Here is a 13827-nt window from a genome sequence, read left to right on the forward strand (position 1 = left end):
TATTGATCATTTCCATATTAAAGTTAAGCCATTCTTTCTAGTCCATTGTTACCTTCGTTGAATAAAAAGAATTGCCAAAACTAGTTACCTCTTAAGAACGACGTTTAGAAGCTCATTTCCAACTTCCTTCCCTGTCACAGATAATGCCATAAGTTCCACACATGTTACATGGAGGGCATGTGCTGCTGGGTTGGGAAATTCATTGAATCTCCAGTCACAGTTTGGAAATGGACCAGGTGATTTTCCTGCCATAGCTGCAGAACTGATTAAGGGAACTGTTACTGAACATAAGGGCTTTCACATGCAGATATAGAAATTAAATGAAAAGCAAGCTCACTCAAACACCATATTGTAAACAGTAGTTTGGATATACCAAATAGCAGTAATGTTAATACAACCACTGTTGTTATAATACAACCACTAATAAAAAAGCTGTTGGATCAATAGATTTTTTGATATTATGTGAAATTAGGGATATGGGTGATAAGGCTGAAGTAAAAGCTCGGCAAAGTCTGAATGGCAGAACTGGCACAGTAGTCTGAAAGACCTATTCCTGCTATAACATATGTTCTCATTCCTTGGTCCTTGCTCAATCTTAATTATTACCAATAGAGGACTTCAAAACTTGGCTAAAAAATCAAAAATTGTGTTTAAGTAATCTAGAAGTTCCACATGTTCAACTGTCTCGGGTTAAGTATGTCCTGGACTCAGACACCAAGTGACAGCACAGGCACCCTGTCTGGTACTAGCAGAATTCCTAGCACATTAGGTTGGGAAATGTTATGCCCGCCAGACCCATTTTATGCCAGACAGACACAGTAATGGATTTGAATCCCCTTTTATTTATATGGAAATACCTAACCTGAAAATTATCGTTATCGCAGGGTCAAATTCAGCTCGCCAATCGGCGTGAAAGTCCTGTTGAGGTTGAGATCGGCCGCCTCATCCAGCCTTGGCACCACATTTTCGGGGGGGGGGGGGGCTTACGAGGGAGGATTTCTAGTGCACTCTCGTAATTTTGTTCGGATTAAAGGAGGGGCCAGATCACCAGTTGCCGGAAAATCAGTAGTGGACCAGTATTGCATGTAAAAGTAGGTAGAACAGCAAAAGGATATTCTCCACTAGTCGACCAATCAACTTGCAGTAATAAGTGTCGTCAGGAACCCATGGATTATCCTCACGTGCGTTCATGGCAAATTTCAAATAGGTTTCACTTAAACACCAAGTTAGTGGACGATTATCTTTTAGAGAACCAATAACAGCATGAACCAGTTTGCGTTTAAGATTTGTACGGTCTCTGAGATGTCTCTCATAGTAATGAAGTGTGTTGTACAAATATGTCACAGGTCGGTCTGTAATAAAAGGAAAAATGCATATTCTTAAACCAAAGGTAGAAACAAAAGGTACATTTTAATCATCTTAAGAAATGAAATGGACACATTTTGCAAAATTAAAACACAAATTTTCTTCACAATCAGGAATATAACAGACACCTTCGGTATCAGTCCTCAGCTGATTGCTCTCCCAGCATAATAAACACAGATTCTTACAAAGTCATTGTGTTGTCGAGATCAAGAATGCTTGATAGGCAAAAGATTAATCAATAACTTTCCAAACATATTTGCAGTTCTTTAATTTTTCAGTGTAAATGAAATCCCCAGAATATTAATGTCAAATTTTCCCCTCACAGTTGCTGATGCTTTAAAAGCATACTTCAATAGCATTTGCAGTCACATCAAAGTTTTTCCGAAATTTAAATTCTATGCAAAATATAACTTGAGAACGCTTAGTTACACATTATAATATTTGGCATTGCTATTATCTATCCAAGTCAGACAACATTTCTGAGACTTCACGATCAATGCTTTGTATTTGGCTTTGGCAACAGTTCAATAAGGATGATTTCCAAGAGTATATGATCTTCAAAACCTCACATATTCACTGACAAATGCATATTATGTGACTAATCTTTTGGTTAGCTCTGCCCTAGCAACAAATACCACCAACAATTTGTCATGGTCCAGTCACGAAAACACACAAACGCTTCCAAATCCTCAGTCGTCTAAGGTAATTTGGCATGCCTCCAAAGATTCTTACCAATTTCTACAAATGCACCATAGAAAGCATCCTATCCGGATAAGAAAGCATCCTATCCGGATAACCGGGTAAGAAAAATGCTCTGATCAAGAGCACAAGAAATTGCAGAGTTGCAAACTCAGCACTGTCCATCACGCAAACCAGCCTCACCCACCCACCCCCAAATTGACCCCAAAAGCTTGTACCACCAGATTCAAGAACAGCTTCTCCCCTGCTGATATCACTCTCTTGAACAGACTTCTCATATGCTAAGGATGTATTAGAATATGGAACAGTACAGCACAAGAACAGGCTTTTCAGCCCACAATGTTTGTGCCGAACATACCACGTTAAACTGATCTCATCAGCCTGTACATGATCCATATCCATCTATTCCCTACACTTCCATGTGTCTATCTAAACGTTTCTTAAATGCCACTATCGGATCTGCCTCCACCACCACCCCAGGCAATGATGTCCAGCGCCCACTAATCTCCATGTAAAAAAACTTGCCCCGTACATCTCCAATAAAATTCCCCCCTCTCACCTTATAGCTATGCATATAGATCTATAAATGTTGGACATTTACACCCTGGGAAAACTGTTCTGACTGTCTACCATATCTATGCCTCTAATAATTTTATTATTATTCACCAACATTTACGTCCAGGTCAATTATATACATCACAAACAGCAGAGGTCCCAGCTCAGATCTCCACTGCTCACAGATCTCCAGCCAAAATATCTTCCTTCCACTACAACCCACTGCCTTCTCTGTATTTCCATCGACCAATTTACTTTGATGTGGCCTTGCACTTTTTTTAACTGCAGTTTCTACGTTTCTGTAATGTTATATTCTGCACACTGTTTCTTTTTCTCTTTTGCACTATTTTGATGTATGGTAGAATTTACGTGTAACACAAAGTGTTCCAGCATCAGCAGTTCCTTGTGTCTTCATAATTTGCCTGGATAGTTTGCAAAATAAAGTTATTCACTGAATCTCGGTACACCTGACAATAATAAATCAATACCATTGTCAGTTCAAGGTCACACAAAGAAAAGACTGAAAATAGATTAACCTGAAGATTTTAAATTTCAAGAAATTAAAACAATAACAGTTAATCTACGAATCAAGGCTAATGAATTTATCGGAGGTTAAAACCTACCATGAAACTTGTAAAGGCCTCCTAAATGATCAAGAAGAGTTTCCAAAGATTTTGAAACTGGAAGCAACTCTAAAAATCTGTGGATTACAATATCAAATACAGGCAAAAATCGAAGGCAGACATTTCCAAAATAAATGGGAAGATACTGAGGCTGAATTTGCACAGGGGGATTCACCTGTTCAGCCAAACCCTCAAAATACAGCTTCTCAGGATATTTCTGAAAGAGAAAAAGGGAAACTATCAATAGAAAACCATCAGGTGAAATACATAAAAATTGATTTACTTCAATATATTTCTTCTAAACAATTTCTTCTCCCAATTCCATGTTTTTAATCCCCAATCTTTTAACGGCAAACTTTGGAGGATTTGAAATGCCTTCACATAGAAATTTACACCAAGTGCTGGAAAATGGGATTAATATTGATAGGTACTTGTGGATTGGTATGGAAATGAGCCGAAAGGCCTTTTCCTGCGTTGTATGATTTTTCATGTATACTTCTGGGCAGTCTCTCTTCTTCTGTCTTCCAAAAAACAGACATTGAAATTACTTTCATCCATGCAAGACCACAAAGGCATCACCCTTGTCAGCAGGTTTGATAACAATATTCTGGTTGGACACAATGCTCACTTGAGGAACAGCACCTCATCTTCTCGATATTGAATTCGGCAACTTCCGATTACCAGCTTTCTCTGTTTGTTTCAGAATTGGCCAGCACTACTGCAAGTCATTCATCCATACCATTGGCTCAGTTTTTCCTCTCTGGCGTAGTTGGATTTGTTGGGCATTTCCGACAGCTCTGCATTTCGCTATTTTTACATACCCATTTGCCTCTGATCTCGCTAACTGTCCTCGTTTAGCTGTGAACCAAGTGACTTTATCTGCAACGTATCTCCATGTCAACCCTGGCCTCTCTTAGTTATCCCTTTAATCTTGTTCATTAAAAGTAAAGGAGAGCAATATAGATTAAATAAATAATCACAACTGCAAGATCAGATAACTTGTAAGAACTATCAAATGGAGCTACATCAGATGAAAGATCATTCTGAAATGTTAATGCAGTTTCTTTCTCTACGGCTTTAGGTCTTTTTCTACTAGAAATTCCAGAAACGTCCTAGCCCAAAGGAGTAATCTCCAGAGGGACAGCAGAAACCTTGAATTAAAAAACACAAATTAATCCAGGACAATCAACATAGTATTGTTAAGTAAGGTCATGCCCAATTAAATTGATTGAGTTATTTTGTTGAGACAACAAGGAGGGTTGAAGGATTGTGGATTTGATGTATTCTATTAACTTTGATTTCAGCAAGGGTTTTGATGGTCCAGGATAGAGCCAATAGAGTCAGCATGGATAGAACTGAGGAATTGTACGGGTAAGAAGACCCTAATGGGAGTTATCTACAGGCCCCCAAACAGTAGCCTGGATATAAGGTGCAAGTTGAATCAAGAGTTAAAATTGGCATGTCGCAAAGGTAATGCTATGGTTGTTATGGGAGATTTCAACATGCAGGAAGACTGGGAAAATCAGGTTGGAAATGAACCCCAAGAAAGGGACTTTGTGGAGTGCCTCCGTGATGGATTCTTAGAGCAGCTTGTATTGGAGCCTACCAGGGAGAAGGCAATTCTGGATTTAGTGTTGTGTAATGAACCAGATTTGATAAGGGAACTCGAGGTAAAGGAGCCATTGGGAGGTAGTGACCATAATATGATAAGTTTTAATCTACAATGTGAGAGGGAGAAGGGTAAATCGGAGGTGTCACTATTACAGTTGAGCAAAGGGGACTATGGAGCCATGAGGGAGTAGTTGGCCAAAGTTGACTGGAAAGATACCCCAGCTGGGATGACAGTGGAATAACAATGGCAGGTATTTCTGGGAATAATACAGAAGGTGCAGGATCGGTTCATTCCAAAGAGGAAGAAAAATTCCAAGGGGAGTAAGGGGCGACTGTGGCTGACAAGGGAACTCATGAAGATAGAAGAAATATAACATAGCAAAAATGAGCGGGAAGCCAGAGGATTGGGTAACTTTTAAAGAGCAACAGAAGATAACTAAAGAAACAATACAGGGAGAAAAGAAGAGGTAAGAAGGTAAGCTAGCCAAGAATATAATGGAGGATAGTAAAAGCTTCTTTAGGTATGTGAAGAGGAAAAAATTAGTTAAGACCAAAGTTGGACCCTTGAAGACTGAAAAGGGTAAATTTATTATGAGGAACAATGAAATGTCAGATGAGTTGAACAGGTACTTTGGATCCGTCTTCACTAAGGAGGACACAAACAATCTTCCTGATGTACTAGCCAGAGAATCTGGGGTGGCGGAGTAACTGTAGGAAATTCACATTAGGCAGGAAATGGTGCTGGGTAGAGTGATGGGACTGAAGGCTGATAAATCCACAGGGCCTGATGGTCTGCATCCCAGGGTACTTAAGGAAGTGGCTCTAGAAATCGTGGATGCATTGATGATCATTTTCCAATGTTCTATAGATTCAGGATCAGTTCCTGTGGATTGGAGAGTAGCTAATGTTGTCCCACTCTTTAAGAAGGGCGGGAGAGAGAAAACAGGGAATTATAGACCAGTTAGCCTGACATCGGTGGTGGGGAAGATGCTGGAGTAAATAATAAAAGATGAAATAGCGGAACATTTGGATAGCAGTAGCAGGATCGGTCCGAGCCAGCATGGATTTACGAAGGGGAAATCTTGCTTGACAAATCTTCTGGAATTTTTTGAGGATGTAACCAGGATAATGTGGCTCCCGTGAGGGCGGCCCGGCTCGGGGCTGGAACGGCGCTCCGGTGAGGCGGCCCGGCTCGGGGCTGGAACGGCGCTCCGGTGGCTGTGGCGGCCCGGCTCGGGGCTGGAACGGCGCTCCCGTGAGGCGGCCCGGCTCGGGGCTGGAATGGAGCTCCCGTGAGGGCGGCCCGGTGCGGGGCTGAGATGGCGCTCCCGTGAGGGTGGCCCAGCGCGGGGCGGAGACGGTGCTCCGGTGGCTGAGGCGGCGTTCTGGCAGCTGCGACCTGAATCCGGGGCTCGGTAGGCGACATCGTCGGGAGCTCGCAGGTCACAGACTGGTGCCTGTTTTCCGAAGCTCCCGCGGCAACAGCTGTGTCCGCTGGACTGGAGGGCGGCAGCTTCGACCACCCCGGGCCGTTGAGCTTGAACCGGCCCGTTCGCGGAGCTCGGTGAGCCGCGGGACTAACTTACCATCGCCCGTGGGGTATCGCCTCAGCGCTGAGGGAGAAGAGGAGGGACAGTAACCTTAAGGTTTTTGATTCCATCACAGTGAGGAGGTGCCTGGTGAACTCACTGTGGTGGATGTTAATTTGTGTTAATTGTGTGTTTTGTTGTTTATTATTACATGTATGGCTGCAGGCAACGACATTTCGTTCAGACCGAAAGGTCTGAATGACAAATAAAGGATCTAAGTCTAAGTCTAAGTCGAATGGACAAGGGAGAGCCAGTGGATGAAGTGTACCTGGACTTTCAGAAAGCATTTGACAAGGTCCCACATAGGAGATTAGTGGGCAAAATTAGAGCACATGGTATTGGGGGTAGGGAGTTGACATAGATAGAAAATTGGTTGGCAGACAGGAAACAAAGGGTAGGAATTAACGCGTTCCTTTCAGAATGGCAGGCAGTGACTAGTGGGGTACCGCAAGGCTCGGTGCTGGGACCGCAGCTATTTACAATATACATTAATGATTTGGATGAAGGGATTAAAAGTAACATTAGCAAATTTACAGTTGACACAAAGCTGGGTGGCAGTGTAAACTGTGAGGAGGATGCTATGAGGATGCAGGGTGACCTGGACAGGTTGGGTGAGTGGGCAGATGCAGTTTAATGTGGATAAATGTGAGGTTATCCACTTTGGTGGCAAAAACAGGAAGGCAGATTATTATCTAAATGGTGTCAAGTTGGGAAAAGGGGACGTACAACTGGATCTGGGGGTCCTTGTTCATCAGTCACTGAAAGTAAGCATGCAGGTATAGCAGGCAGTGACAAATGGTATGTTGGCTTTCATAACAAGAGTCGTCGAGTATAGGAGCAAAGAGGTCCTCCTGCAGTTGTACAGGGGATATGGACTTTTTAATGTGGGGGGTAGGTGTAAACTTTATTTCTAGGTCCCTACCTGGTCGGTGTGGCAGCTTTTTCTCCGGGCTGCCCGCTGACCCGTCCTCGTGGCCTACCAGCGGGCTTGGAGCGCCGTTTCCTGGCGGGCACCGCCCAGCAGCTTGGCCTCGGTGGCGGCACAGTGTTGGAGCGCTATCGCGGAGCGGAGTGGAGCGGGCGATGCCTTGCCTGGGTCGCCGCGCTGGAGCGACGCGCTGGAGCTCTGGTGAGCTGGACCGGCGAGAGCAACATCCCCGGGCTGCGGGTCTGCGGAGCGGAGAGGGCAGCGCCGGCTTTAACATCGGGAGCCTAGGAGCTCCAACTCGGTGCGTCCTTGTCGGCTCCGGAAGCCGCGGTCTCAAGCTAGGAAGCGGCCGTTCCAGGTGGCCCAGCCGCCGAGAGGACTCTCCCGACGCCGGGGCAAGACTACCCGGTGAGAACGGCCAGGAACATCGGGCCTCCGTAGAGGCAATTGCGGTGGCCTCAATAGGCCTGACTTTGGGGTGAACTGGGGATGGGGACTGGACATTGTGCCTTCCTCCACAGTGGTATCCATTGTGGGGGGATGATTTTTTTGTCTAATGTAATCCTGTAAGTCTGTGTCCAAGATGGCTGCCGTGAAGAGAGAGTGGACGCTGGCACGAATTGGTTGCCGCTGCTCTCTCTTCACACTGTGTTTTTGATTTTCTGTTTTTGGAATGAATTCTGTTTTTAATTTGTGTCTCTGTGATGTCTTTATTACTTATTTTATTCTGATTATATGTTTTACTATGTAAGGTGTCCTTGAGATTTTGTATGAAAGGCGCCCATTAAATATAAAATTTATTATTATTTATTATTATTACAGGGCCCTAGTGAGACCACACCTGGAGTATTGTGTGCAGATTTGGTCTCCAAACTTGAGGAAGGACATTCTTGCTATTGAGGGAGTGCTGAGTAAGTTCACGAGGTTAATTCCAGGGATGGCGGGACTGTCATATGTTGATAGATTGGAGCGGCTGGGTTTGCATTCTCTGGAATTTAGAAGGATGAGAGGTTATCTAATTGAAACATAAGATTATTTAGGGTTTGGACACGCTAGAGGCAGGAAACATGTTCCCAATGTAGGGGGAGTCCAGAACCAGGGGCCATAGTTTAAGAATCAGTGGTAAGCCATTTAGAACAGAGAGTTGTGAGTGTGTGGAATTCTCTGCCTCAGAGGGTGGTGGAGGCTGGTTCTCTGGATGCTTTCAAGAGAGGGTTAGATAGAGCTCAGGGATAGCGGAGTTAAGGGATATGGAGAGAAGGCAGTAACAGGGAACTGATTATGGATGATCAGTCATGATCACATCAAATGGCGGTGCTGGTTCGAAGGGCCGAATGGCCTAGTCCTGCACCTATTGTCTATAATTCAGTAAATGCACATCCTCAATCTAGCCCTCTTCCTAAAATGCTGTGCATCATCGGCATAGATGTTCCAAAGCCAAGCCAAGTACATGAGTGCTGACAATTTTTTTGGCTCAAAAAGTTAGCATTTCTAATTATGCACACACCTAGCGTGGCATATTTGAAATACGGAAAGTTTAAAAAAAATAAACGGTTGAGAGACTTTTAGATTGGTATATAAATATGTCAAAATTGTTGGGATATGGCACTTATGCAGGCAGAAGGGATTAGTTTAATTTAGTATCATGTTCAGCAGAGACATTGTGGGCTGAAGGCCGTGTTCCTGTACTATTCTATGTTTGGATAAAATACTCACCTTGATACATATTAAATTAAGAGAATGAATCTGACACATGCAACATATGTCTGAAATAAAGTATCAGTAAGAAGGACACTCACCTTGTGGTAGTTCATGTGTTTTGTGTGCCAATCATCCTGCAGCCAATGCTCTGGAGAATTTTCCTTCACAAAATCACTCACCCTATTCCTAAAATCATTTGGTTTCAACAGCAGCAACTGAATAATGAAGTAACAGACCTGAGCTTCATTTCCTTCATGACTTCGCAAAGCCTACATTTGAAAACAATTTTAATTTGGTGAAATTCAATTATCATTTATATAAAAAGCAGACACTGTTTTACCATGAATTATATAAATTCACTTTAGAAACAAAAATAATTTCTAATAAGCAATTGTGTTGTAAAGGAAGACAACCAGAATCAGATTCTGAATCCCAATTAATTGTTTCCTGGCCACATCTGGAAGGACTCAAATGTGACAACAGTTGACAAAATCACTGAACAAATTTCTAGTTTTTATCTTTGGAGCATTAAGGTCATAAATAAAGGGACAATTATTTTGAAGTTTTAAACATGACATTCTTAAACTGAAGAAGGGTTTCGCCCGAAACGTCGCCTATTTCCTTCGCTCCATAGATGCTGCTGCACCCGCTGAGTTTCCCCAGCAATTTTGTGTACCATTCTTAAACAAGCATTTGTTTAATTTTCGATTAGTGCTCTGATCATTAACACCCATTAGTCTGAAATATCAACCATGTAGCATGATTCATGAACATAAAAAACGAGTAATGGTGGACTTACCAAACACAAAATCAGTCTGTCCAAGGTGACAATGTTGTATTTCCACACCATATCATTTAGGATTTCAATGCATTTGTTCAACTGTTGTCCTCCAGCAGAGGTTGAAAACTCATAAACAAGGAAATCGGCAAATGTTCGAACATGAGCTACCAAAGCTCTAGCTCCTATTCTCTCCAACACTCTGCATTTAAGGAAATTAACATAATTTACAAGAAAGTTACATAACTAGCAAATACATAATTTTGACAATACTGGCAAAAACAAACAAGTAATAAAATGGATATCTGCAAAATTTTAGAATTCTAAAATCGTACAATGTGCAATAAAACTACACGCATTTCACTTTACAAATATGTAACTGACAGTATATTGCATTAAACAATGGAAACACGTTTAACAGGTATAATCTTAAGGGAAGACTACAATTCAAGAGATTAAATCATAGGTTATTGAAAAAGACGCAAATATATAATATAAACATCTTAAGCTGTTGAAAATAGACAAATATAAGAAACAAGATGTTGTAGGTAGAAATCTATCATCTATAATACAGTATTAAACTCTTCTTCGGCAGTCCCTCGAGATTGAGGATGACTTGCTTCCACTACAATTTTGTGGGTTGAGACATACAGTGCATTCAGAAAGTACTTTTTCCACATTTTGTTGCGTTACAGCTTATTCTAAAATGGATTAAATTCATTTTTCTTATCATCAATCTACACACAGTTTGGCCAGGCAGTCAGCTCTATGAAGAGCCCTGGTGATTCCAAAGTTCTTCCATTTAAGAATGACGGAGGCCACTGTGCTCTTCGGGACCTGCAATGCTGCAGAAATTGTTTTATACCCTTCCCCAGATCTGTGTCTCGACACAATCCTGTCTCGGAGGTCTACGGACAATTCCTTCATCTTCATGGCTTGGTTTTTGCTCTGACATGCACTGTCAACTGTAGGACCTTACATAGACAGGTGTGTGCCTTTCCAAATCATGTCCAATCAATGTAATTTACCACTGGTGGACTCCAATCAAGTTGTAGAAACATCGCAAGGATCAATGGAAACAGGATGAACCTAAGCCCAATTTTGAGTGTCATAGCAAAGGGTCTGAATACTTGTGTAAATGTGATATTTCAGTTATTTATTTTTAATTACTTTGCAAAAATGTCTAAACACCTGTTTTCGGTTCTTCATTCTGTGGTAGTGTTTGTAGATTGATGATAAAACAAATGAATTGAATCCATTTTAAAATAAGGCTGTAACATAACAAAATGTGGAAAAAGTGAAGGGGTCTGAATACTTTCTGAATGCACTGTAGGCTAATGTAGCCAATGTGGGAGTCCCAAACTCCTCCACACGTAGGCTAGGGCCAAAGCAGGGAGCTGTTTGGGTGAATCATCCTACCATAACTAAAGAGCAGTCCTAAACTACTATCTACCTCATTGGTGACCCTCAGACTATCTTTGATAGGACTTTACTGGCTTTACCTTATACTAAACGTTATTCCCTTATCATGTATCTATACACTATAAATGGCTCGATTGTAATCATGTATTGTCTTTCTGCTGACTGGTTAGCCAGCAACAAAAGCCTTTCACTGTACCTCGGTACCTGTGACAATAAACTAAACTGAAACTGGTTTATGAGTGGTACATTCCTTCTGCTACTTATGTAGTTACCCTATTTGCTCCTAATGTATAATCTTGAGGTTTTTAATATCATTCTGATTGCATTTCCCCACTTTGAGTGGTCATGGGCCACAGATAGCAGTGGAGATGTTGCATTTCTTCAAGGAAGTTTTGAGAACAGGCTTAAATTGTTTCCTTGAAACGATTCCACATTTGGTGATTACACTCCAGAAATAAGGATGCCCAAAGCTCAATGAATTGCAGCGTGCAGACAACTCTAGCATTTGCATGCTATTAGAATCAAAGCTCCAAGCCAACATCCTCAGTCCTTTTGCTTACCTTTCATTCATTTGTTCTTTGTGCCTCCTCATATCATTAATTTCCCTCTCCCCTGACTCTCAGTTCTGAAGGTCTTAACCCGAAATGTCACCTACTCCTTTTCTCCAGAGATGCTGCCTGACTCGCTGAGTTACTCCAGCATTTCGTGTTCATCCTCAAAATAAAACTGTCCCTATTATCTCGTGCCACCGTCTAACAAGAAAGATTCATGATGAGCTTCAAGAAAAGGTAGACAACTTCTCATCTCAGCAAAGACAGCCATCGATAATGAAATTCACAAATGTTTTCAATGCACCAACACCACCTCTCCCCAATCGAAGAAAAATATGTTTGCAGATCAAGATCTTGGATTTGACAAAACATTCATGGTCAATTGAGCACATTAATCCCAGCACTTTCAAAAATGCTTGAAGATTTCGACTATCAACAGCAAACATCTTAGGGCAGAAGAAAATAACATTGACGTTATCTCTGCAAAATCGTCCAAGTTCACTGGAAAGACAAACCAACTAGCCAGGCCAACATCTGGAGAACTGACAATCTAAATATATTCATTCAGCTACATTAGGCATGTCACGTTATCTGTATTTTTTTTTAGATTAGATCCTTTATTTGTCATTCAGACCTTATGGTCTGAACGAAATGTCATTACCTGCAGCCATACATACAATAATATAATAATAAACAACAGAACACACAAATTAACATCCACCACAGTGAGTCCACCAGCACCTCCTCACTGTGATGGAGGCAAAAATCTTAGGGTTGCAGTCTCTTCCCTCCTCTTCTCCCTCTGCGCTGAGGCGATACCCCACCGGGCGATGGTAAAATCAGTCCCGCGGCTCACCGAGCTCTGCGAACGGGCTGGTTCAAACACCGCGACCTGGGGTGGTCGAAGCTGCCGCCCTCCAGTCCAGGCCGCCGCCGCCAGAACGCCGTCCCAGCCACCGGAGCACCGTTCCAGCCCCGAGCCGGGTCACCCTTACGTGGGCGTCTCAGCCCCGCGCCAGGCTGCCCCCACGGGAGCGCCGTTACCCTCGAGCTGGGCCGCCCCGACGGGAGCGCCGTTACCCTCGAGCTGGGCCGCCCCGACGGGTGCGCCGTTACCCTCGAGCTGGGCTGCCCCGACGGGAGCGCCGTTACCCTCGAGCTGGGCCGCCCCCACGGGAGCGCCGTTACCCTCGATCTGGGCCACTCCCAAGGGAGCGCCGTTGCCCTCGAGCTGGGCCGCCCCGACGGGAGCGTCTCAGCCCCGCGCCAGGCCGCCCTCACGGGAGCATCATAGCCCCTCACGGGAGCGCCGTTCCAGCCCCGAGCCGGGCCGCCCTCACGGGAGCGAGCCCAGGGCGAGTCCTGACAGGCTCTGCCTCCGGAGCCTCGAGGTCGCCAGCTCCGCCATTAGGCCTCAGCGCAGACGGAGGCAGAGAAGGGGGATACGACTGCAATGTATTCAAACTTATAGATAGCACTTCTAATTTTATCCACAACATTTGTAGAAAGTCATCGATTGATTTTTACCTATAGCCAATCTGATTAATGTGATCTGTATCCAACAACATTTTCCAAAGCAGACAGAGGAAGAGTGGTGGAGAACCTTGCATGGAGAAGTGAGTGATGATATCGTTCTCATTGGTCATGGATTTCCACTTCCTATATTCTTCTTCCACATTCTTTTTTAAATTAAATCTACTTTCCTGAGGTACATTGTTTTGTTTAAAAAAAGCCTAAGGCAGATAAAATATATTGTTAATAAAGAGCACACATAATTTCAACATTAAAAGGGCACATGGAAAAATTGTGATCGCACAATTGTCCTCAGGACAAATACGTCACGATTCAATGATGGCCGTTAAATCTAGCTGAACGCGTTTTGCTCTCATGTTGCTCCTGGATTAAAATCTCGTATTTATCCTCCAATTGTTTTAAAAACTGTTTCAAATCAGGAGCAATGATAGAGCATTTGGCCCTTCAGATTGATTAATGACGATCATCGAAA

General features: G+C 43.0%; 1 protein-coding gene across 3 annotated transcripts in view; it reads right to left on the reverse strand.

Annotated features, from left to right (window-relative positions):
- med23 (mediator complex subunit 23) overlaps window positions 1-13827 on the reverse strand; it is a 69454-nt gene that overhangs the window by 17278 nt on the left and 38349 nt on the right. For all 3 annotated transcript variants that reach the window (XM_033021279.1, XM_033021278.1, XM_033021277.1), the window contains 6 exons: window positions 13350-13555; window positions 9871-10051; window positions 9170-9340; window positions 3243-3459; window positions 1116-1352; window positions 89-254 (listed from right to left, as the gene is read on the reverse strand). In XM_033021279.1, the coding sequence (XP_032877170.1) occupies window positions 89-254; window positions 1116-1352; window positions 3243-3459; window positions 9170-9340; window positions 9871-10051; window positions 13350-13555 (1178 nt within the window). The remainder of the gene's footprint in view (window positions 1-88; window positions 255-1115; window positions 1353-3242; window positions 3460-9169; window positions 9341-9870; window positions 10052-13349; window positions 13556-13827) is intronic.

Source organism: Amblyraja radiata, chromosome 5, assembly GCF_010909765.2.
Source record: "Amblyraja radiata isolate CabotCenter1 chromosome 5, sAmbRad1.1.pri, whole genome shotgun sequence".
Taxonomy (NCBI): Eukaryota; Metazoa; Chordata; class Chondrichthyes; order Rajiformes; family Rajidae; genus Amblyraja; species Amblyraja radiata.